At 33.4% G+C, this 26,441-nt stretch overlaps 1 protein-coding gene across 1 annotated transcript in view; it reads right to left on the bottom strand.

Annotated features, from left to right (window-relative positions):
* Positions 1-26,441, bottom strand: part of Cpne8 (copine 8) — a 194,091-nt gene that overhangs the window by 1,974 nt on the left and 165,676 nt on the right. The window contains exons 17-20 of the mRNA XM_047550827.1: positions 21,812-21,939; positions 14,368-14,470; positions 12,597-12,654; positions 7,687-7,760 (exon numbers count right to left, since the gene is read on the bottom strand). Of these exons, the coding sequence (XP_047406783.1) occupies positions 7,687-7,760; positions 12,597-12,654; positions 14,368-14,470; positions 21,812-21,939 (363 nt within the window). The remainder of the gene's footprint in view (positions 1-7,686; positions 7,761-12,596; positions 12,655-14,367; positions 14,471-21,811; positions 21,940-26,441) is intronic.

Raw genomic sequence — 26,441 nt, forward strand, 5'->3', positions numbered from 1 at the left:
ATTTTGTTGCTACATGTGTTCTGCAGTTTGGGGTCCCATAACTAGCCTGATGCCCAAAAGGATGTATCACTTAATCTCTTTGGGGCTCAGTTTCCTGTCAAATGAATAAATACATGTCTAATTCAGCTTCTGATCCAAATTATTACCCAAAGCAGCATAAGGAGCAAATATTACTTAATTCAGTATAAAAAGTATTTATAATTAAACAATCCTAAATGCTTTTTTTTAAATTATTACGAGAACCATCAAATCACACGGACAATGAATATCAAATTCACACAAGTGGAACCTGAAATATTCAGTACATTGTTTCTTACCCCAGATGTTGATTTTTTAAAACAATATTTACTATTTAGAAAGGTAAAAGACAGATATTGGCATGAGGTCTTGGTATACTTCTTCCTGAAATATCATCATTCTTATTCCTACATCATATAAAAATGATTGTTCTATCTGTATATAAGTAATTATGTCGGAGCCCCTGTCAACTCAATACCAAATACTCTGGCATAGATTGCCTAATTCCATTCTCATTTATAATGGTTACTTAAGTTAATAAACACTGTGCTGAGGGCAATAGTTCAATTTCCTCTTAGAGACATGATGATTCTTGAAGCAACTTGGAAGTGATTGGAATTGTAAATGCTGGGATACTTTGGGAGCACAAATAATTTTCAGGAAAAAAAAAAAGGTATAGTGAATACATTTTAGAACAATTTAAAATTCTGAGTTAAACCCCGCCCCCCCTTCAGCAGGGGCAATCTCATACTGTAACCTATTTTAAATTTATTCTGAAAAACTTGCTTCTGCTTTAAACTGTTATTCCACATGTGCTATTTAGAAAACAACTGTTATTAGGTAATATAAAATGTAATATAAAATGATCGGGTTGCTACAGGTAAACCAAGTTAAGATTTTAGAAAATCAAAGTAATGTCTGTTACAAAGTGAAAACTGTCTCTTAAAAGGAGAAGTTTACTCCGTTTTCTTTAAAAGAAGTCATGCTACAGGCAGAAGCATACCTTTGTCACTTAAAATGTTATCCTGTTTTGCTACCAGGAGAAAAACTCAGAGCAGTTTTCAAAACAGTGTGATAGAAAAGTGACCCATCTTTCTCTTACCCCTGAAGGAAGCTAAGAAAAACCTAACAGTAAATGAAATACAGCTGAGAACAAGGAGGATGTGAACTTTTGTGAAGTCACATTAGCTAGCTGTGGACAAGACTTGACATTTTTAACAAAAAAGCAGAGAGGTGCCAAAAAAAAAAAAAAAAAAAACCCACCAAGTTAAGGTTTATGTTCTCTCTGAAACTTGAATTAGAACAGTGAGAAAATAGGAATCAACGTAGATAAGGATTAAGAGGAAGGTAATTACAACTGCAGTTATGGTTATTTCATTCTTTAGAAGTCACAATATTTTACAAATTAACACTTAGTATACACATAACTATCTTTTAAACTCTTTCTTTAAAAGTTGAGTTCTTTGAAAATGTGTAGCTAATATGTCCATTTCAGGGAAACAGCAAACAGTGGATATTTCTTTAGGGGAGATCATATCTGCTTGTGTCTTACTTTAACTCTGATCTTTAAGTTTTCTTTGATTCTTTACCTCTCTACCAAACCATGGACAGGAAACTTACCTTTTAACCCTTTATTCTCACAAACTCTGGAATCAGACTTCTTAGGTTTGAAGCCTAGTTTTGCTACTCATTACCTGCATGAACTTGGGCAAGTTGTTTTTTACTGTTGTCTCAGTTTCCTCTTCTACAAAATGACTATAACATATATAACATCTACTCCATTAGGTAGTTGTATTACATAAATTAACATATAAAGTGTTTAAAACAGTGTTCAATCATAACATGTACCATATATGATAGTTATCATTATCATCATTACTATTACTTTTCATCCATTTGTTCATTTATTGAGTTATCAATAGAAGTATGAAGCTTTTCTCAATAGCTTTCTATTCACACTCATACCAAACATTGAATATGAAGAATATTATTATATTTTATCTCTTTCAAATGGAAGTACAACAGCAGCTAATCTAAAACAGTAATTCACAGAATTTTGTTATGTTGAACACTTGTTTTTTTCATCTTACTAGCACATGTTATAGGATCTACAGATTTTTAAAATTGAAATAAATAAAAAATTTTTAAGACTTTTGTTGGGGGATATGCCATATGGACTATGCCAAGATGGCACCTGGCGGCCAGCCAGAAGTTGTTTTGATCACATCTGTGGTGAGGAAGTCCGTTAACATAAGCACACTCAGGTGACTTATCACTGGCCGTATTCAATTAAGTCCACCCACACAACACGTGCACAGGTGTTCCCGAGTGCTCCTGCTCGGGCCTGCTCGTTTTTGACCTTTACTGTGATTGGACAGCTAGCTCCTCGCCTGATCTTCGCTTAACTAGCGATGGCCCTACCCTCTGCCTCCTGGAGGGGATATAAGCTGGCTCTCCTCGAGGGCCTGAGTTCCCGGGTTCCTGAATCACCAATAAACCATTTCGAATTCAAGAGTCTCGCTACTCGTTTGTCTCCCCGCCAAATTGACTCAGCTAGATGGTGTCAACTTTTATGATACTGCAGAATATCACAAATACAGGTTCACAATGACTGTTCTCACATAACACATGCTTACACTCATTTGTAAAGTCTACTTGTAAACAACGGGTAAGAAAGAAACCCTAGTTTTCAACCAAGCACGGGAGTATATATCTTATATGATTTAGGCATGTCAGCTGGGGTCACAGACTCTTATGTGCCACTTGAGCCCCAGGTTGAGAATTGCTGGCACAGCAAGTCACTGTTCTCCACAGGAGCATACTTCAGCCTACATGTATGTGGGGAGTAGAAAAAGAAGTTGGGAACTTTCTCCTCACTAACCTAAATGATCTAAATCTTTTCCAAAGGAACATTCATTTCTTCAGTCATGTCAGGGAGCACTCTATAAGTGAGAAATGAAAATGACAAATGACTCTTCATTTCCTTTACCTCTTATTAGTGTCATATTTTACAATTTTCATGATGAAATATGCCCTCATTTTTCTTGGAAGATGGCTCATAGCTTTCTACCATTGTAGTTTTCTACTCGGCTCCTCAGACCACTCTGTTGATTTTCTCTTTCAATCTCACTTCTGAGTCCTCAATCTGGGAACTTCTTGTTCAAAAAATTCCCACACTTTGTGACTGTAAGTTGACCAAAAATTCACTTGGACCCTTAAATTTGTTCCGTTTAGAAGAATAAATCAATTTTCACTCTGCAATAATTTATCACATTCATATGATAAATATCAATAAATGTATTCTGTTCTGTATAAAAGTATGGTATCCTTAATACTCTACATCTTTTTCTCAACATCCACCAGTGTAGGAAAATGTTCCACATGGCTGCTCTAATGGCTGGCTTTGCCTATTTACAAAAACAAGTTTGAATCAGTTCGGGCAAATGGGCTTTTAGTTGCTGTTCAGCTCAATTTTGTTTGATTGTTCCTACTGTGCAGAGCTCCATTAGTGATTTTCAAGTCTAAGCCTTCAAGGTTATTATTCTCCTTTTAATGGAAAATATGATTTAAATATAATTTTTAAGGAAATGATAGGCTGGCCAGCAGCTGCATGCAACCAGGAAGAATGGCAGCAAGTTATACACAATGGTCAATCCATAGCACAAACAAACAAACAAATTAAAAGCTTTGCATATACTGACTTAAGGAAATAACTCACTTAAGTCTTAGAGTAACAACCACAGAAACTCATCTTGCTTACTGTTTATATTACAGTCAGATGAGCTTGACTCCTGAGGCAATGAGACATAATCACACATGAGATTTACTACATGTGTCAAAGTACAGCTACTATAAAAAAGAGACAAACAAGTGCCTTTCCATCAGACTGTGCCAACACACTAGCAGATGACAATAATTGATACTGATATTAATGTATTTACTGAGCAACTCTTAGGTGGGAGGACCCCTGCTAAGGGATTTTAGTATAATAGCTCATTTAATTTTCACAAGTGTCTATCCATATTTAAAATTTACATAAGAGGAAACTGAAACTCAAGAGGGTTTCATCAACTTACCTATTAGACAGTAACAATTGTCATTATTTGAATCTAAATTAATCTAACTCTGATACATTATATACTACAGGACTCTTTTTCAAAGAGAACAGATCCCAATAATGTTTCGAATTTTCCTTTTAAGAGAGCAGGTGTGTTATAGAACACAGGTTTTGGAATCAGAATGGTATTGGAAATCTGGACCTATCAATTTATGACTTAAGTAACTTGATATAGGTGTTTTAGCTTCCCATCTGAGTCCATAGTTTCTTTATGTGTAAATGACTAAGGCAAAAAGTAACTAGCCTGTTTAGAAAGATATAAAATGATATGGAAACAAAGTGAAGAAGGGAAACTAGTTCAGGAGTACAAGTGAGGGCTTTGGACAGGACAATGTGAATGGTAAGACAGAGGGAAATTTTAAAAGGTAGAACTTCCATTTTAAAGATGAGGAAGCAAAGTATCCTAGGTAACATGATAAAATAAGAACAAATATCAAGAAATTGTGTGGTGTAAATACAGTTAATTTGTCTGTATAAAGTGTAGTATATTTGTGTGTGTATTTAGCTAAAGAGGAAAGCTGAGGTCAGGTCATAGGGTCTCTTAAATGCTATGTCGATCTCTTAGAATCAAAGTTATACAGAATACTTAAGAATATTACAATCAGACATTTTAGAATTAAATCCAGATTCCACTTCTTGCTAGCTGTGTGATTATGGACAAGAGAAATTGAACTCATTTTTTTTTTCCTTTGGTAAAATATAGTAATCCAAGTACCTGTCTCATAAAGCTAATTAAGGAGGGAGTGATATAATGCTGTAAGACAGCCTGCCCGGCATGTGAAGCGTCAGAGTTAACAATTACTACTATGAGAAAAAGTTGGAAGCCGTTGACGATTTGATATAATAATAAATACCCATTCTACTATCCCGACTTTCTGCTGAACCTCACCTACATACTCTCTGTAGCCCTAGGCTTTTGTCTGTCCACTAGAGAAATCTGTTTTATTTGTGGTATATTTAACTTAATAGGCTTCAAAGTATAAGAAATGGAAAGAAGAGAAAAGGAAGGGAGTCTAAATAGACCCTATTCTCTGGAAATAGTTTAGCCAGTTAGTTTACAGATATTTTCTGACTGAGGGGAGATAGACAATATTAAGTGAAGATTGACAATATTATACTAGACATGTCCTTGCAACCCCCAAATCCTAAATATTCAAGAATGCTTCTATTCTTGAAAAGAACTCATTTAAAACAGTTTATGGAGGCTGGGAGAGCCTGGATAACTTTGATGGTGGAATGTTTAACCTTATTGAAGGTATGAGACGAGTTCTTCAACATAATGTGATAGGTAAATGTTTGGCTTGCCTACTATTTTGAAAAGATCAATCCCTATTTAGGAACATCTCTGTGAAATTAGGAAGAGTGCATAAAATCTCTTTAACTGAATGAAGAAATGTAAAAGAAGATGTCATTAGGGAATTCCTAATTTGCTGGCTAAGGTAAAATTTCTGGTCTTTGTCCGTAAGAATCCTCTATTCTTTCAGCTCAGAGTTTTGTGTCAGAATCCCTTGAGTGATTGCTTGTATCCCCTAGTGTGTTCAAAACCTTTGGGGATCCCAGTATCACAGACAGACTGGTTTTGAGGATTCCAATTTTCAAGAACAGGAATAATTACACTAGCATATGTCTATGCTGCCAGGCAACAAAATATTTTACGTCATTATTTCTTCTGATACTCATCATCAGAAGAGCAGAGATGAAGGAACCGAAGTTCACAGACAATGAAACAAAGGCTACTAGAGATTTACTAGCTTACTCAAGATCATGTCGAAAATATACATTCATAGATACCTGGATACTATCTTAATATTCTGCCCAATGGAGTAAATCCAGAGAGTCTAGTTTCATAATCAAGGACATTGTTTATTTTTATAAATACCAGCAGGCATGACTCTTTGTTATCACTAACATATCAATTCTTTTAAAGGAAATCTTAGTGATATGAACAATCTTGGCTACTTCCTGGGGTAGAAAGTAGTAATACTAAGTTTCTCTCAAACATCATCTAGAAGGAACTATGAGATATGAGGTGTCTTGCTAATTTTATAAAAATGCATTACAACAGCAACGTGATACTTTCTAAAGAACTTAAAATTCATGCTCCCCTTTGATAATGTGATTTCTTGAAAACTGTGAGCCAGACATTACGGAACTTTTAGATAAAGTATGTAATAATTATACTGATGAGGTTGGTGAATAATTGTGTGTTTATGAAAAAATGCTGTGAGATTCTTAAATGGATGACATCAACACATCATCTTTCTCAGACACTTTTAGCCTAATCATTTATTGCATGTGTGTGTGTTTTTTATTCTACCAACTGTTAGGTTGAAGTTTAAATCATATTCAATTATCTTTTTAAAACAAATTATATAGTTGTTTCCTTTTAAAAATTTAATTTTGCTAATTAGTGAAAAACTTTTTTATCTTTAAGAACTTTATTACTCTACATGATTATGTTTATAAATTGATTATAAACTGATTTATATTATTTTATCTTTTCACTACATTAATCCTTTTTGTTGTTTTTAGTGAGCTCTATTTCAAGAATATATTTTATGTAAGTTATCTCACTTAATTTTCACAATAATGCTATTTACCTTGCAGAACATTGAAATTTTGAGTGTTTATTCAAGTTATCACAAGTCAGGATTTGAACCAAATTCTGAATGATTCAAAACTATATTCTCTTAATGGCTCTAATATAGGTAAAAATGTTTATTTAGGAGTTAAAACTGAAGTACATTGTTTGTTCCTCCAAAAACTTATATATCTTGTTCTTAAATGATACCAAGACCCTCTTCCTATTTAAAAGATGTGCTTCACAGCCTTTTCCCCTTTCCACAACTTAAAAGGTATGGACACTCTAAAATATGCAACTGTTTAGATGGATTAACTCCTTACTTTCAATTATAAATTTTAATTGAATTTTTTGATTATTGAATGTTTTCATTCTATTGACTCCCCAAATAGTAGTCATCGGTTATTTCTTAACTCTAACATATTCTATATGGAAAACTCATGAATAAAACTTACATATTATATATTATGCTATATATTTAATACACACATGTATTACATATACATAATTTTAAGATCTTTTTCTCTACTTTCCTAACATAATCTATGAGGAAAATGTGACAATAGTTATAATCATTTTTAACTATTTTATTTGTACATTTTTTTACTACATTTACTTACTCTGAATATATATCAGCTGTTTTAAAACATATTTAGTTTTTGTTTTGAGGACTAAAGAATGAACAGATGGGTATCATTTAAAAGGTTGTTACGTTTCTAGCTTCTAATTTTACAATGATGTTTCTTGATAATAGTAAAGTAGGAAAAATGTTTATTAGTAATTCCACTTATACCTGATGAATCTGAAGTAGCAGGAGAAGTACTTAACATACATCTCATCACAGAGAATTAACCAACTCAATTAAACAGAACCTAAAACTTCTGCTTTCAATTTAAGTTGCTTATCACAAATTAGACCAGACATGGGCCCTTCACAATGAACAAAACGTAATTTTTGCTTAGTTTTTTACCTGTACAATGTCCCTTTCAGCATATTTTCCTCTGGAGGAGACTCTTACATCATCACCATCCAATTCAACCATTGCTTAAAAATAAAATACAATCAATGATTTATTCAGTACATTTTAGTCAAAGTTTAAGACTATAGGCAATAAGACATCAGTATATATGTACAAAGCAATATGTTCTATGTAATGATAGAAAGCCTGTTATCTTCATCTCTTCATTTATTTCTCCCACAAAACATGAATGTGTACAGCTTTTCTTGAAAGCAAGACAAGACTTTGAATGACCCTTTCAAAGACAGGCAGAGTCAACGCATTCTAGAATAGTCTTTGGGACCATCTCTCTATCCTATTGGTTTTAAACTTTAGTTATATGCTTGTATGACTGATTAGGCAAGTAATATCAGCCCATTAAATTTTAATTTTTCTTTCCAATTTAAGAAATTTGGCAGCAATTTTAAAATTCTGAATGCAAAGTTGAACTTCATTCTCTTTGGAACTACATCAAAGCTATATGTCCGTATTGCCCAATTTTTACTTTATATACATATATATATATATATATATATATATGTAATACATATATATATATGTATTACACAATAAAATGACATTTATAAAGTATGGTTTTTATGAAGTCTGTTGTTTTGTTGGTTAAGAAGTAATTTCAGCATTGCACAGATCAGCATTTAGAAATGCTGTGATATAATGGGGCAGCTGGTGGCACATAAAGCCATGCTGCGATTAAGAACATTTTCCAGAGTTTATTAAGTTTTCAGTGAGAATTTTCTAAATAATTAATTACATGAGGGATGCTAATTTGTGCTTAGAGTATAATTCTATTATTGATAATTCATTTTGTATACACAGGACATTCACCAGACTCCAGAGAGTCACTTGCAATTTTGTTTCCTTCTTTACTCAAAAAAAACAAAATAGTACTCAGTCATAATACAATCTACCTCTTCACTATTTTCTTTAGTCTTTGGATAATATATTTGGGTTAAAAAACATTGTTTTTCAATTTTATCTTTCTACACATGTTCATGAATCAATGTTTTTGCTGAAATACAAGTAGTACATACAACAGAAAGTAAGCATTCAATGATTTGCTTAGATATACCACACAAGTCATTATTTTGTAAGATGTATGCATTACCAATAATAAGTTAACTATAATACAAAAGGCCTACGTTTTTCTACTCTACCTCTCGGGGTATAAACAGGATGTTCAAATATTTTCAATAGTTATTTCCTGTTTCATCTAGGTGAGTTTTCCTAGTTTTCATTATTACTTTGAGACAAAACTGCACATCGCACCTGGTCACAGTGGCCCCACCTATAATCCCAGTGACTCCAGAGGCTTGGCAGAAATACTGCAAGTTTGAGACTAGCCTCAGCAACTTAGCAAAGACCTAACCACTTAGCAAGACCTATCTCAAAGTAAAAATAAAAAGGGATTGGGATGTGGCTCAGTGGTACAGCACCCAGTGCAAAACAAACAACTGCACATTGATGATGATAGGCCAACAATCACACTCCCTTTTATTCTCTAATGTATTAATAAGTCACATAATTACCCTATGCTCACTCTAAAATGGGAAGTAAGAATCCAATGATAATCTAAGTCTCACCTTCCACAGTCCTCTACGATATTTATCGGTCTTTGAGAATGTTTCATTACCATTAATGAAGACAAGGTAATCCATATAAGGATGAGATCTAATTAAGGCTCTCTCACTTTTCAACATGCTTTTTGGGTTAAAAGGTTTCAGGCGGCAAGAGCTGGTGGCTCTGCATTTGAGGAAAGAAGAGATGGTGTGCAAGTGGTGGAGGGGTCACATCTACTCTTCAGGTTTTCAGACCATCCTGTCCTCAAGGAGGCACAGACTGTGAGCCCCAGACCCATGGTATCCTACCCTGGGAAGAAGGTAGATCTGCACTTCTTTCTAGCCATGGGAGACAATGATTTAGAATTCCTTTTATCCAATTTGCATGAAAGCTGATGGCCAGATGCCAATTTAAATGTACTCTTCGACTGTCTTTTAAGGATAAGGAAGCCATCTTCGGAGAAATCTTTCTTATTAATGAAGGTGTTTTGTATTGGAGAGGAAAATTACTCAGAGCATTTAAAACTATTCTTATTAAAATACAGAAATGACTGGGCACAGTGACACATGCCTGTAATCCCAGTGGCTGGGAAGGCTGAGGCAGGAGGATCACTGAGTTCAAGGTCAGTCTCAGCAACTTAGTGAGGCCCTAAATTACTCAGAAAGACCCTGTCTCTAAATAATATATATATAAAAGGGTTGGAGATGTGGCTCATGTGGCTCAGTGATTAAGCACCCTGGGTTCAATCCCTGGTTCTGGTGTGCATACACACACACACACACACACACACACACACACACACACACACACAAATGAACAAGAATAGTCATTAACAGTTTATTTTTATTTTCTCTCTCCTCAAAGAATGGATGGAGAAGTATTGCATTTCTTGTTCATTCCAACCATGTCTTTCTGATTAAACTGTGTAGATGTAGACTTACATGATTAGCAGATGTAATCTGCAATTTGGATTTCAGTCTTTACTATGTTGGATTATATATGTGATATGTAAACTTATTCTATGGTAGATTTCAAAGTGCCAAGAGAGGTTCTTCTGATAGGATAGTAGCAATCTGACTGTAAGTCAGAGATTTTTCTATATTAAACATGAATACCTTGGCTCTTCTTTTTAGCCATGGAGAAATGTGATTTGAGAAGAACACTTTAGAGAAGCATGCATTGCTTCCTAACAGGAGGTTGACTTTACTAGTCCTGGGCAAGGATTCTAAAAGTTTTCCTATTAAAACTTTTCATGGTAAAAACAGAAACCAGGTGTTGCAGGACCCTAATTCCCTGTTCACTTGTTTCCAGGGGAAAATTTCACTCTAATTTCCAGGAGGGAATTCTATTGGGAAGGCAACTTGCCTTTCTGTCTATAATTTTCACTCATTACTCCACATGCACAGAGAGAGGAGTGAGTCATAGCATTACTAAGATTAGGAGAGAGAAATAAGCTTAACTCCTCCTTTGGGAATAGCTTATCCTCAGAATGAATGCAGTTTCTCCCATGGAATGTTTTCTAGCCAAAGCTCTACCCCATCAGGAGATCTGCAGATAACAATGAGGTCATTTAATCCAAAGGTAATGGAAATTCTGACTCCATTCACAGGATAACCCCAATCTCAAATTCTGCATTGCTGGTAATAAAAGCTGATATGCTGGTCTGAGGGATGCCTGAATATTTTTTTTTTCCAGTCAGTTGAGGAACTCAGAGAGAGAAATGATGAATTATACCTCAAAACACAACAATTTCATTGGGAACAAAAGAAACAAGAAGATAAATAGGTGTGGCTGTGGGATGAGGGTAGTGCCCAGATAGTTGTGCCTGCTGTTCTTCATAGAAATACATGACCATAAATATCAGGATGGGTCAGTGGCTTCATACTCATGCACTAAGTGTGGGGGTTCTTGAACAACAAGAAAGGACTGAGGTTGACTATCACTGAGGTCATAAACTTAACAGCAAAATTCTATAGGAGTCTGGAGACCTCAGATGCACTTGTGAGCAGTGAGTCCTTTAGAGTTAACAGCATAGTAACTGAAGAAAAAATGAGTTATTTTAGTCCAGCAATCAGTGAAGTTTGTGAATCACAGTCCAACACTGATTATTGCAGATTATCAGGTGCACAAGCATCAAAAAGAAGGCATTCCTAGCTCCAGAGAGGTGTTTCAAATTCACGCCTCAAGTACAATGTAAGCTGATGCAAACACTGAGAGGAAATATTAGCAGAAGCAGTAGCAGTCAGGGCTAAATGACTTTTGCTTTAGAAACTAGAAGATAATGATCATGAAAAGGATGACCAGTCAAGCAAAAAAATCTAAGGGAATCCAGGGTCAGCCACATAGTTTTTCCTCTTATGCTGTACCAGAGACTGACAGATCAGCACTATCCTTATGCAGAGCCTGCTGGTTAAACAAGAATCACCCGTTATAATCATACTCTAATCAGTCACATATGTGCCTAACTTAACCAGTAACTTACCAGAGGTGATTCCAAACATTCTAAAAATATTCTCATTTCCAAAGTTCCAAGCTAAATAAATGGTCATTGTTAATAAAAACACTAGAACCAGGTATATATTTCTATGGTCACACTATTGTTCAGCACAGTTTCCTAAAAGGAATTCATGAGATGACTAGAAACAGATTATCCCTAAAGAAGTTTACCCAGAACACTAGTTGCAAAACACCTGTAACCTAATTGACACTTGAATGAGGCTGGAGCCCAAACTGAAAACTACTCCTGAGCCAATTTAGCATCATTATCTAAGGTCTCATTAAATTTCAGCTGGTCAGTTCCAATTCGTTTTACTTTGCTCTTTCACATGACAGCACTTCTTTATTTATAAAGCTAATGTCTATCAACTAGCCAGGATCTGGAAACTTATTAAATTAACATATTATGCTTATTTAACATTTCTTTTCACAACTTGATGATTTATTAATTTAGCACTCATCCTTAAAGGTTTTTAGAGTGTGTTTTGCCTCAGGAACCAAAACTCAATTTATCACCCTGTCAGTCTTAAATATTATTTTGAGGTACAAACTATCGCTAATGAAATGGCAAGCTACATGTTGAATTAATCTGAAAACCAGGAAAAGAATGTCCTGTTTGGAAGACAGCACTTTTTACTTTGTTTACCTTAACAGACATCATCATGAGCTGTCTATATTTACATTTACCTTGATGTTTTATCCAAATCAATAACATCCTTTTACGAAGGAAGGAACAGAAGAAATCTATGAGCTTGATATAACAAATTAAATAGATTTCCAAGGAATGCTATTGCAATTTTACTACTTACCATCAAATTCAGCTGGTCCAACACCTACTATAATTATTGACATTGGAAGTTTTGAGGCCTTTGAAAAGAATAACACAATTAGCTTTCAATTGAGAAACTTAATTCTTAAGAAGAAAATAATACTCTGAGTTTTATTTGGTGTTTTCATAGATGTTCATTAACACAGTTTTTAAATGTATTCAAAATTATTAATAGGACAATATACTTGATTCTACTCTTATCCTTTCTAAACCCTCTATGTATGCTAACCCTATAGAGCATTCTTCAGGAATAACCAGCTCTACATAAAACCAGGGAACATATGCTTTCATTGCTACTCTTAGCCAAGACTTTCCTAAGCTGATGTTGGGTATCTTTAGTTTCTTTTTCATTTTCTTTCTCCTTCCCAAATCTATTAGTTGTTAAGGGGAAAAAAAACAAGACAGTGCCAGATTCATTAAACAGTACTATCATATTTCACTTCATTTCAGCCATATAACAGTAAACAAGAAAATAAAATAAATGATCACTATAGAAAATTATTTTCAGTATTCTTAAATTATGTATTAAATATCTAGGAAATTGTGAGGAATACTAAATGTTTGATGTTTTTCCATCACCTGTATTACTTAATTTATATTATCACCTTAAATAATTAAATGGCAAGAAGGTGAGATCCAGCAACAAATAGATAGCACTCTATAGCAAACACATTTTCAGTTTGAAGGTCAGTAAATTATGAATAATTGTTTCTCAGTGCATCATGTCCTGCTAGTTCTAGCCTAAATTACTAAGTCCATATTTTAAAGTGCAAACTAATGCCACTGACCAGAGGATCAAGGAAGTTAAGATAAATTCCATCCAAGCATGTCTAGTTAAAAACACATAAATACATAAATTTGTATGACTTTACTACCTTTTTATGTTTGCTTTTTTCTAAGAAAATCTATAAAGCTTTGATTTTCCCCATATGTAACTGTTTTTTTTTCTTTATACCAAACACTTAATTGTATTTCTCTGTGGTTTTTGTCTATATTGTGTCAATCCTGCTAAGCCTAGGTAAAGAAGGTGAGTAACAGTGGGTATGATTTAATAGACTATCACCTAGTAAATACAGACTTTTATAGACAATTTAGTATAGAAGTAGCGCACAGTGGTGCACATCTGTAATCAAAGTAACCTGGGAGGTTAAGGAAGGAGGATTGTAAATTCGAGTCCAGCCTTAGCAACTTAGCAAGATCCTATCTCCAAATGAGAAATAAAAAGGACTAGAGATGTAGCTCAGTGGTAAAGCATCCCTGGATTTAATTCCCACTACTGCAAAAAATTTTTTAAAAATACATAGTAATAAAAACTAAAAATAAAATTAAAAATGAAAATGAGCAGGATGGTTTTTAAATCAAGTCCAGTTCTATTCAGTTCTACAGAATTAGCCAGCACAATTCTGTAACTGGAATGCAAATGTTCAGAAATAATCTTTACAAGTCATAAATTTGCATATATGTAGATCAACTAACAGAGGTAAACACGCTGATGCACACAAAGCTAATACTGCTACTTTCTTTCCGTTTTTAAGGCAAGAATTTCGTGTCAGTTAAACTATTCACCCAGACTTGTCCTTATGGATCAATGGTAAAGATGTACATGAATTACCTGGATAAGGTTAAGAAGGCACTCTGCTGAAAAAGTGTAGGATTTTATTTCACTGTTAAGTTACCTAAAATAGATTCTGTTCTCAACCTAAGTGGCCCCCACACTGTTGCTTAGCCCAAGACTCCAGACCCCTACTCACATTAACTATGGACTCCTTGGTCTGAGCCATATCTGAGATAACACCATCTGTCACAATCAGGAGCACAAAATACTGGGAACCATCCTTCACAGAAGAAGCGTATCTGTAAAAGTAAGGAATACCATGGTAAATAAAACAGTCTATCTCTCCATGATGGTTGCTAAATAACGACAGAACAAACCTTTTCATCCTGAGAAAATATTTAAACATGTTAGAAGCCTACACAATGCAAACTCTCATGTAAACATTTTTCTGAAATAACACACTGGAATGCCAGCAACCTTAGTGCCTGCCAGCACACAGAAATATATGGATGCCTTAGAAGTTTGTTTATTAATGAAATTTTTACCAAGATGGGGTTGATTTAGCACAATGGGATACACAGGGTTTTGGAAAAAGACAGTCTGACTAAGCAACACATTATGATCTTCAATAAATTATGTGAGGTGTCTGAACATTAGTTATCTTGAAAAATCAGATAACACACTGTGTATAATTGGATGAACTCATAAAGAAATTGCATGTATGGTACTCAACATATAACAGGATTCTATAAGTTACAGCAATAATAAAATGAGTTTTATTTGGAACAACATAGAGGTGATAGTTGGACAACACTGAATATACTAAATACCTTTAAAATGTATGTGTTAAAATGGTTAATTTTATAGAATAGAAATTTCGCTTCAATAAAAAATTGTAGTAGAAGACATGTCTTTTGACACACCCACAGTTCAAGTTCTTAATAAATGCTTAATTGATGAGAAATGGGAAGAAAAATTATAATAAGGTAAAAATTACATATAAAATAGTAACATTCTAGTGCTCCATGTTTATCAGAATCTTACCAAATAATAACGTAGAGGCAAATTTTATGAAATTGCTCTATTTTACTATATTTTTTCTTTTCCTGTTCTGCATTTCAGATATGTAATCAACTTTGTCAACTGGATAATTTTTATGAGTTCTGTGCATGACTGGTACACAGTCCACTAATGAGCAAACATTGGCTGGCACTTGTAGGAGACAAAATAGTGAACAGGAAGACCACAGTCAAAGTTCCTAAAAAATTATCAACTAGATCAGAATCACTGAATTATATTCCATTGATTGGTCAATGAAATTCCTTCCAACCTGCGGGACCCTAAGGGATCCTATTTGAACAGGTTTTGGGACAGACAAATAGCACATTATCCCAGAGCACATTTTATTTTTCAGACAGGAGAATTAACAACCATATGAATAATAAAAATATTTTTAAAAGTTTCTCAGGTACTCCTGAAACTAATATGTGTTCATGCTCCTAATAAAATGACTGGTAACTTTCTAGATTGATGAAGAGAATATGAACAACTGCTGCTGGATATTAAGGAATGTGCATTAATTTGATGGTACTACAACCAATGGGAAACAATCCAAAGCAGTTAGGAACCTATTTTCTTAATCTTTTAAAGAAATCTGACAATTTCCCGTAGAAATTCAATTTTAATATTTAAATAGCAAACATTTTTTTTAAAGCATTCTTACTGGCCATGATTCTGAAGCAGAAAGTTGAATGTTAAACAGTCAACAAAAATACCACTTCAAGTAGCTTAACTGATTTTCTTTTGATTCTCCAGAATGTATGTGAAAGAGGGGACCATATTTATACCACAATAGGGAAGAGTGATTGAAGCAGATCATAGTAAACTGGGAATTTCTCTTAAATTTGCTGTTTTACCTTCCAATTTCATAGGAATTTTGCACTTGTAGTATGCATACATTTGTATTAATGTTTTATATTTCTTAACTTGGAGGAAAATTTATGCTGTAGAAAGATGCATTTTTTTATCATGTGGCTCCCTCCACCACTAGATACATTCAATTTGAAAATAAATTACATTTTACATAAGAGCATCTAATCCATTTGAGTCTTTATCACAATCAGCACTACAAGTTAATCTTTTAAACGTATTCATTGTTTCTATGGCATTTGCCCTATACAGTGATATACTGTCCCAATTTGTAAATAAATCTAAATATCATGCAAATCCAACTGTACTACCACTTCTAATTTAGCCTTTTACTTTAAAAGTGTTACTTAATATTGCTTAAGTACTGTAGCATACTTAATATCCTACAGAAATGTGTGAACTAGAAAGCCTATGCTGGCCACACCTGGATCCCTCTTCCAGGAGGTGACACCGATACATGCGGTGGTAGATCCAAATCATGTTTTAAAAGTCTTTCAGAAGTGTGTTCCTTAATAGAACCTGATGATGAATCTTTCAGTAAACTCATAATTAAAACTTATATTAAAAGCCACCTCACTGCCTTTTCTCAAATACAGCCAATCTATAATTTATATATTAATATTACCATGATCAATCTGAGAGAAAAATCTAGCTTCATCAGGGTTGTGGGATTCAAACATATTTCTTTGGAGTTTCTACCAAAGTTTTCTTGATAGAATTGTTCACATAAAAGCTCATAAATTATAGGTTCATTTTTGTGAAATATTCTTTCAACTTATTATTAGTTCACAGGAATGGAGAAGACATGAAGACAAGTTAAGAAATTGGCTCAGGGATGTTTTACTAAGGAACTGTTATGATTTATACAATTGATTAAATCTCCTTACCATCCAGTAAAGGGAGGCATGCATTTAAATATTTCAACACAAAGTAACCATAAATTTTGTTACCAAGTTGTCACCCCAAACTATTTTTGACTGCATAATGAAATGACCAAATACATCCACAAGACAGGTAGCCCTGCTTCACTTCCTGCAACTTTACCTCTGCAGCAGTGATAAAAATTTTAAAGAGGCAAGGTGTCAGAACGGACTGAGTTGAAGTCAGACTTCAGAATTTTAGCTCCACCAGTTTGTCACTCCCCATACCCACTTGACTACTGTCACAACAGGAACAATAACACTACTACAATCTCCTAGAGTTTTTATGAAGATTAAAAGAGATAATCCATACTGCAACACTGAGATAATGCATGGGTTCAATAATGATTGTTTTGATTTTATTATTATTGTTCATTTGGAAGAGATAAAATGTAATACATTCTTTAAATTAATTTGTAAATTCCAAAGTAAAAAATGTTATTTTTCAAAAAATGAAAATTAATTTTAGCTGGTTGTCTAGATTCTGGAATGTTCTCAATATCAGGAAATAATAAATATAAAAAGCCAACAGAACAGAAATTGATAGATCCCTCTTTTTATTGGTACCAGGATTGAACCCAGGGGCATTTAAGCACTGAGCTACATTCCCAGCCCTTTTTATTTTTTATTTTGAGACAGGGTCTCCCTAAGTTGCTTAGGGCCTCCCTAAGTTGCTGAGGCAGCTTTGAACTTGTGATCCTCCTGCCTCAGCCTCTTGAGCAACTGAGATTACAGGCATATGTCACCATGCCGAGCCAGATCCCCCTTAAAAATAGAAATGTTAGAGCCTCAAAACAAGTAATTCATTAGGCACAGGAAACAAATGCCTAATCGGAAACAGTGAATATTATCTACATCAAGTGAAGAAAACAGTGAAATTTTATGATAGTGTGAAAAGATAATTGATCTTTTCATTGGTGTAACCCTTTGTTTTTGAAGTATTAAGCTGTTAAAAAATATACCAACACATAAAATTCATCTCAGAAAATTTAAAATTATTGATAAAAAAATTTGGATGAATTGAAACTTTTGAAAAAAACAATGAAAAATGGTAGTATAGCCAAGAAGAAACTGAGATTAATCATGGGATAGTTAAAACTACATTTTACTCAAACTGCATATCTATACACATATAATTTCCTTCATATATTCTCCCTACTATTATTAATTAATGACCTTTAAACATAATGTGATAAACATTAGGCACTTATTAAAGCTCATTACTGGAAGCCCTGAAATGACTTCTCTGAATTCAAAATTTGCTTTCAATTTACAACACAATGGTAATACATTTCTTCTTTTGGGAGATATGATGATTAGTGTTATGTGTCAACTTCGCTAGATTTGAAACCCAGTTATTTAATTGAATGAGAATCTAGGCATTGCTGTGAAGGCATTTTGTAGATGTGGTTAACATCTACGATCAAATGACTTTTATGTGAAGGAAATTCATTCAACTAGTTGAAGGCCATAACTTGTTTTATCCTATTGTCCCAGATTTGGTACATGTATAAACTCTTAGATATAATATGTAATATAATTACATACATATAATTATATAACAATAAGCATATAATTATATCACAATATATTATAATATTAATTAACACAATAATATATTTAAGCTTTAGGTTATCATTTCTAACCTATCTTAATGTACCTGTGTCAATTTCATTGCAACATTCCCAGATTTGAAAACTTGGGACACAATGGGTTAAGAGCAAAAACTGGTTTCCTAGAGAAAGAGAATTCTGTTTTAAGAAAGCAGTATCAGCTGAAATTCAGTATTACCAGAGTTTCTATATCTAACTCTACATGTCTCTTATTTGTTGCAGAAATCTGACAGGGCAGGTATCAATCACAATCACATTTTCCATAGGTGATTAAGATAGACTAAGCATTTACATTTAAAAGTTACTTTCATTTCCAATTATAATCTTGCTAATTAATTAAGTTGCATTCATAAGTATAATATTCAGCTAATTAAACAAACAGATATGGATTTCTAAGTATATGAAAAGTATTGTGTATATTCACATAAATATGTAATTCAATCACAATGAACAGTTCCCACCTCCAATGTGAAAAATATCTACTTACATGTGACAATGCAGCAGCATTAAATGAGAAAAGTGTGATAAACACACATATGGAATGATACCACAGATCAAAAGAAGCAATGATTCACTGTGACTGAACTGTAGCACATTTGGAAGAATGTGGAGGAAAAAGGAGTCAGATGTATGGGTGATGGCTGGATATTGGAAGTTCTTGAATGCCTAACTGAGATACCTACACTTAGATTTTTGACAGGGCATTAATAGATGTTGAGTAGGATTTTTACATTATTTTAAATATTGATCCTTGTACAGTTTTGGGGAAAAAAGGTGAGAAAGCAGAAAATCAGAAGCAGAGGGTTGGAAATCCTCAGAAAAGCATATAAACAACCCCTTCAAATGTTACAAATTTGATGTCTTGAACCTTATATATTTCATATTCTTGTCATCCCACTAATCTTATGTCATTAGTCTTATTACACAGAGATCAGTCCTCAAAATGAGCATGTGCTTAAAGCCATTCTTAAGAAGAATAAATATTCTTCAAAAATGCCAATAGAAAAGATAAAAAGCCACTAAGTTTTTACTCATCTAAGAAATATACATTTGAAGGTTCAAAAAAATTCAGGCAAATGGACAAAGCATATATAAATATTTTCTTAACTAAAAGCAATTTTTAATGGCAATGTTAGTGTACTCAGAATTCTTGTATTAGGAATTTGTTGATTACTTACCACCTATATGATAGACAAGGTGCTAAGTACTGTAGAAATGCATTTAAGAGTGATGAAATGAATAAGAAATTTTATATAAGTAAAGGTCACACCCACTTTAAATATGGCACTTCTTTTGATACAGAAATAAAAAGTACCTTGATAAAGTAAACTTGAGAAAGTTTCTGTATGTTTTAATAAAAGTTTTAAAATAAATATAACATTTAAAGATAAGGGAATGAATAAAGGCATTTCTTTTACAAATCTGTAATAAGAAATGGATACATAGCACTTCCTATTGTGCTGGAAAGAAATGATGATTCATAAAAGCCATCTTTTATTGTTTTTCTTACTTTAATCCATTCAAATAATAACAATAAAGAATTATTAGATCATAGCTTATTTTCAAAGAGTCTAAATGCTTTAGCTAGCATTTACAAAATATTGGGCAAAACATAAAATGGAAATAGAATACTCAGAATATACAAAGGCATCAAGAAATCTTGTGTGTGTAATTTTAACTTTTTAACTGTCCTGGAGATGTACCAGGACAAGAAAATTTAAAAAATAAATTTGTAAACACTGATGAGAACATTTATAATAAGTAGCAGGAATTCACGCAAAACAAGTCCTACAATTTTTGTTTTATCTTTTTGTAAAAAAGTGATCTGTTTGGTAATGTGAATCAATTAAAATTTACCTCACACTAACATATATTGATTCTGCTTTATTTGAAAATCATCAATAAACTAGGAAAATACAGTATACATAACATTTCTTACATAGGCTAGTATAATAAGATAGGATATGTCTTTAAATGTACGGTAATGACCTAGTAGTGTATTGTGAAATGAATTTTTGGGGGGTCAAAATCTGAATTAGGAACAGAAAAGAATAGCATACCATAGAAACAGAGAAAACATGAGGTAATAATAAGTATCATTATATAACTAAATTGTTTTTGTTTGAGTACATTCAAGGTTGAGATGTGAAATTCACATTTTAGCACACATTACAGATAAAATGTTGGAAAAATCCAAGCTAAAATTCAGAGAGTTATGCTCAATATATCACTGTCATTCTGAGGTGGAGTCCCCCTGGGGAGGTCCATGGAGGTCAGCCTTGGGTACAGGGGCACGTTAGTATCTTGTCCATGTCCCAGATAATGGAAAGTGGAGCACATTACAATTGTTAGTCATGTCCAGCAGGGAGGGTGGTAAAGTAACAGAACCTTCAGAGAACTGGGGTTTCATATGGCCTTTGTACACTGATAAACTGGTGAGAATGAAGTACTTTTTCAAGTTCTGGCTACATATTTGAAAGGATATAAGAGATACTCCTTTTTGATTATCTCAAAAAGCTTCATACAATTTGCTATTGGCTCAAGTCAAACTTTTTAGTGATTTGAAAAGTGGTATCTAACTCATTTTTGCATTAATGAACAAAATGGTAAATAAGTATAAATTGATTTTTTCATTTAAACATTTTCTCTAAAACCTGCAGTTGGAGTCATAAGCAATTATATTCTGATCTCAGTACTATGTACTATATACAGGTAGAGTTCTGGGAATTTATAAAATTAGCTACTATATTAATTTCAGAAGTTAAAATAGTGTGCCCTATATATCACAGAAAGTTCCAAATCATTGTCTTAATTGAATTCAGTCTCTTATTGCTTCTATATGCTACTATGGAATATGACATTAGGTATGAATGACTAACATAGTTGAGCTCACCATCAGTCATTTTATTGCTCTCATGAATGTTTTTTCAAAGTAAACATTCCATTTCGTTCAACAAAGACAGGTCCTAACATAACTTAGTGCATGTTTCTTCACTTAACATTCTTATGAAAGCTCTCAGCAAAGTATCCTGATAACTTGATGTGGACTCTACCATTTTAACTTTTTCCTCACTTTCTTGGTGGTATATTAAAGAAAGCAACTTTGATGTGTGGAGTCATTCCAAAAATACCATCATCCATTACACTACCATAAATACCTTATGTATTCTATACTTACCTTGCTACATGATTAATTACAGGAGCAAAGTTGGTTGGCCCATACAGTTGTACAGATTTCAGACTCCTATAATAGGCCTCCATGACCCCTTCAATGCCATCACAATAGGGATTTTGGGGGTTGCCATTCTGTAGAAAGTTACAGGGAAAAATAAAAGTAAAAAATTAATGTCTTAGCCAGGTATGGTGGTGCAGGCCTGTAATATGAGCAGTTTAGGAGGCTGAGGCAGGAGGATCACAAGTTCAAAGAAACCTCAGCAACTCATTGAGCCCCTAAGTAACTTAGCAAGATCCTGACTCAAAATAAAAAATAGAAAAAGGCTGGGGATGTGGCCTCAGTGGTTAAGTGCTCCTGGGTTCAATCCCCAGTACCAAAAGAAAATGAAAAAAAAAAAAATGGTAATGTCTCTGTGAAGAGCAATTGAAAAAAAGGGAATAATACACATAGACATAAAGTTACTTTGAAAAAATACTCTTTTATAGACTTTATGAAAACAAAAATACAATAACTTAAGTGGTCAATAATATATTGATATAAAATGCACACAGAGGAAAATTCAAAATAATCTTAAGAGAAACAAAATATCATATAGTCCAAAATTAATACTATCTTAATTTCACACATATTGATATAAAGGTAGAGATGAATATATTGAAATTCTGAAAAGAAGAAAATCAAAATAGTGGTTACCTCCGGATGGTTAAATAACTGGTGATTTTAATTTCATTCTTTAGCCTATTCTATATTTTTTCAAAAAATGTATGCAGTGAACATGCATTAAAAAAATGTGTCACCTCAAATAGTTTTAACTGAAAGAAGGAAAAATGTAAAATATATACCACATGTACAATTTTCAGGTTATAACTGAAAACTCCAAATAGAGAAGGGATCAGAGGGATTATAATTTGGAGTGGGAAACATCAAGACAAAGTAAAAGGAAAAATATTTGAAGAAACATATGCATGTTGTTCAAGGGAAATAGATATGCTACTAATGAGTTCTGATTCTGGGGATGGTACCCAGATGGACACCTCACAGAGCTTTATCTACCTTCCATGCTCTTGTCATTATTCCATTTAATTCCCCTAGTTCACATTCCAGAAATAAGAATAATAAGACCATGTGTTATTCATTACTATATAACAAATCATGTACAAAGTTGTGCCATTTTGTATACTGGCATAAGACAATAAACAATTATTGTCTCACATGTGGGGAGAATCCAGAAACTGCTCAGCTGGGTGGTTCTTGAGCAGGAGCTTTCATGAGGTCAAAATGCTGATCAGGGCTGCAGTTATCTAAATGCCTGATAGGGGCAGAAGGATCTTCTTCCAAGAAGACTCACAAGGCTGCCCATCAGAGCCCAGATCAACTCTCCCAGTGCTGCTTCTCACAACATGGCAGCTACCTACCCCTAGAACATGTGATTCAAGAGAGAGCAAGGACAAAAGCTCAAGGCCTTTCATAGCTATTTTAAAAAGTGGTATACCATTACTTCTACTTTATGTGCTAGAAACCAGTAACTAAGTATAGCCTGCACTCAAGGGAAGGGGAATTAGGCTCCACCTGTGGAAGAGGGGCATATGGAAAATTTTGTAGTTATATTTTAAAACATAGTGACAGTAACTACATTTAAGCACAGTTAGCAATAATTTTGGCATGAGCGTTTTTATCTTAAAAAATCACAAGTAACTGGTAATCTATAATTAAAATGTGCTGAATTCTATACGCCAAGGTTTAAAGTATTTACATATGTAATTTTTTATAATAACTTGTAAAAAGATAGCTTAAAGTACTGCTATTATCCCTCCTTTATAGATAAGGAAACTGAGGCACTTAGATCATAGTTTGCCCAAAGTTATATAACACAAATGTGAGATCCAAGATTTGAATTCAGTACACAAATGGGGTACGACTTTTCATTTCTCTGGTTATACACAAAGTAGAGTCACACTGTGTACCATTACATCACCACATTATGAAACCCTAAACCTTTTGCAAAGCTGGAGAACTTGGAAACCCAGCTAGATGTTACCAAGGACTTCAATTTTGTCATTTGTAAGGAAAGGAATTTTATTCATTTTATCCTTTTATTATTGTTTCTTCTTCATTTTTTAATTAACTCTCACAATGTTTTACATAAAAAATTATAAAAGATTTCTGTATATTATGAAATTGGTTACACACATTGTCTGAAATTAAAATGTAAAAGTTTAACATTTAGCACAAAGCAGTTGATGGTTGGTTTTGATGTTAATCTGAGCTGACCTATTTAACCTTCCTTTAAGTAAGATTTTATGGTGCTCTTTTCCCTTGATAAGATATGAAGCTAATTAAAATTAAAACTCATTACCAATTCTGGACATATAAAAATGTAGTATGTATCTGCCTTAAGGGAACAATTACAAACTAGGATAGTTCGGAACTACTTTTTGATGAGCATTTTAACATTTTACTGGGGGTTTATATTTCTATGAGACTATTCCCTTTTATTCCTCTAGAACTGAAATTACATTAAGGTTCCTGTTTTTTTCTTTTGGTAGTGGGAAAATAATCATTGAACACTATTCATTACATGGATAGTTTAAAGCTTTTATTTCTGAATTCTTCCTAACAGCATAAGATGCTGTATGGTTTCTCCAAATGCCTTGGATGATAATGAGAATATTTTATAACATAAAGTCATATCTTCTTTTTTGTGTATGCTCTATATTATATCAGGATTATTTTAAATAGTTCACAGCTACCCAAAGGAGATTTTGCTCTTAATGGTAAAATTGTAATGAGTTAAAAAGTTTTTTATTTTTTTGGGGGGGTCTGTTTAAAAGCTAATTGCTTTAATTATATATGGAATCAATTTTTGCTTGTTAAAAGAAATTGGAATGGATTTATGTGTGACTCTGGCATAAAAGTAAAACTAGATGTTTTTAATATTAAATGCACTTAATTCTGTTATTAATGAAGAAGGCAAAGGATGCCCTACTGCATAATTTCTTTTTAATTAATAACTTTTTAGTTTATAAAATTATAAATGTTAACTTGTAAATATGTAGAAAAGTATGGAGAACTGAAGTCAAATGAGAAATAATCCCACCACAGAAACCTACCTGACTGGAAGTGTCCAAGGTCTCATGCATTTCCCTCCCAAGGCTACCTCAGGAATCCTACTGGGATTTGAATTCCATTCCATGCAAGAAACCCATAGTGTCTATTGCTGCCTATAGCCTGTAACAGTTTTCAGCAGGGTTAAGAAGCTGATAGACACCAAAGAGAAGCTGTTGCTGTGCTATGAAATGTATTTGTTGCTACTCAGAGATTTTCTTTACTATGGGAAAAATCTGGGAGAATTATTCCTTTTATTCAACCAGCAAACATCTTTTGAGCTTCCATTTTATGTATAGACTGTTGGTTATTAAATTGTTAGTGTTTAGCTGGAAGAAAGACATACATGTAAACATTAAAATGTACAGATTTATTTAAGTGCTAAAATAAGTGAAAGGTATGCAAGAGCTTTAGACTTTTAGAAGCAGCTATCAATTGGACAGGGGCAGCATTTCTCTGCTGATCAATGTGGAAGACTCTCTTTAAAGGGCCCTGGCCACATGCCCATTGGAAATATTATTCTAGAACTCCACATGATTGCCTTTTAGAATAGCCCCACAAGGAGTCATCAAAAGTTACAAAGAGAGGAGAGAGATGACTCACTCTTTTTACAACCAGAAGTGCTAAAACTGTAGGAAATTCTTTCTTTTCTTTTCCATTCCCTTTTCTTTAGCCATAGTATCTATTCTTATACATGTTTCACATGAAAGACTGGGTTTACCTGAGACTTTGTGGATAAACCAAAGCTCAATTTTGACATCTGTGCTAGCCAAAATCACTCACTAGGGATTATTCATTTTCAAACATGCCTCCTTTGCCATTTGAAAAATTGAGTTGGTGAAATAATGACTATATATAGATCTCACTATATGTCACTAACTCACTATATTGGCAGTAAATATACATCATATATTCTTACCATAGAGATATGAGGATTTGTTAATACTGGTATTCAGTCATTGTCAGATTGACACAGGACTCAAGTTTTTATATTTGCCATGTTTGGTACTTATACATACATTACAGTGATTTAGGATGAGGTCAATGTAATACATTAGCAGGTATCAAATAAAATATCTCCTTAATCCTTATTAGTTTTACTTATCCAAGAAAGCAAAAGGGTGCTGGAAAAAAAATAAAGTAATGCCATTGTTATGTAATACTAAATGGAGGCATTCAGATTATCACCATCCAAATAACCATTATTTTTATCACCAGTTGGGGAGACTAGGCTTCATAGATTCCAGGGAGTATGATATCTATCCTGAAAGAGTCGAATTGGGTTAGGAAAAAAAGCTTAAGTTAAAAAAAAATAATAATAATAATAAAAACTTTCCTTAGAAGTAGATACCTGTATAGATTTGCCTACATGGAATGAATATAGAGGTAGAAAAAAAGCAGAAAGACAAGCAGGAGAGAGAAAAGAAAAAAAAAATTATACACAAGGGTGAAAAGAAATGTGTAGAAGGAAAATTAATAAACCTCATTTAGTTTAACACAATTATTCCTTTTCCTAGGCTTTAAAATA

Source organism: Sciurus carolinensis, chromosome 4 (genome assembly GCF_902686445.1).
Source record: "Sciurus carolinensis chromosome 4, mSciCar1.2, whole genome shotgun sequence".
NCBI classification, from domain to species: Eukaryota; Metazoa; Chordata; class Mammalia; order Rodentia; family Sciuridae; genus Sciurus; species Sciurus carolinensis.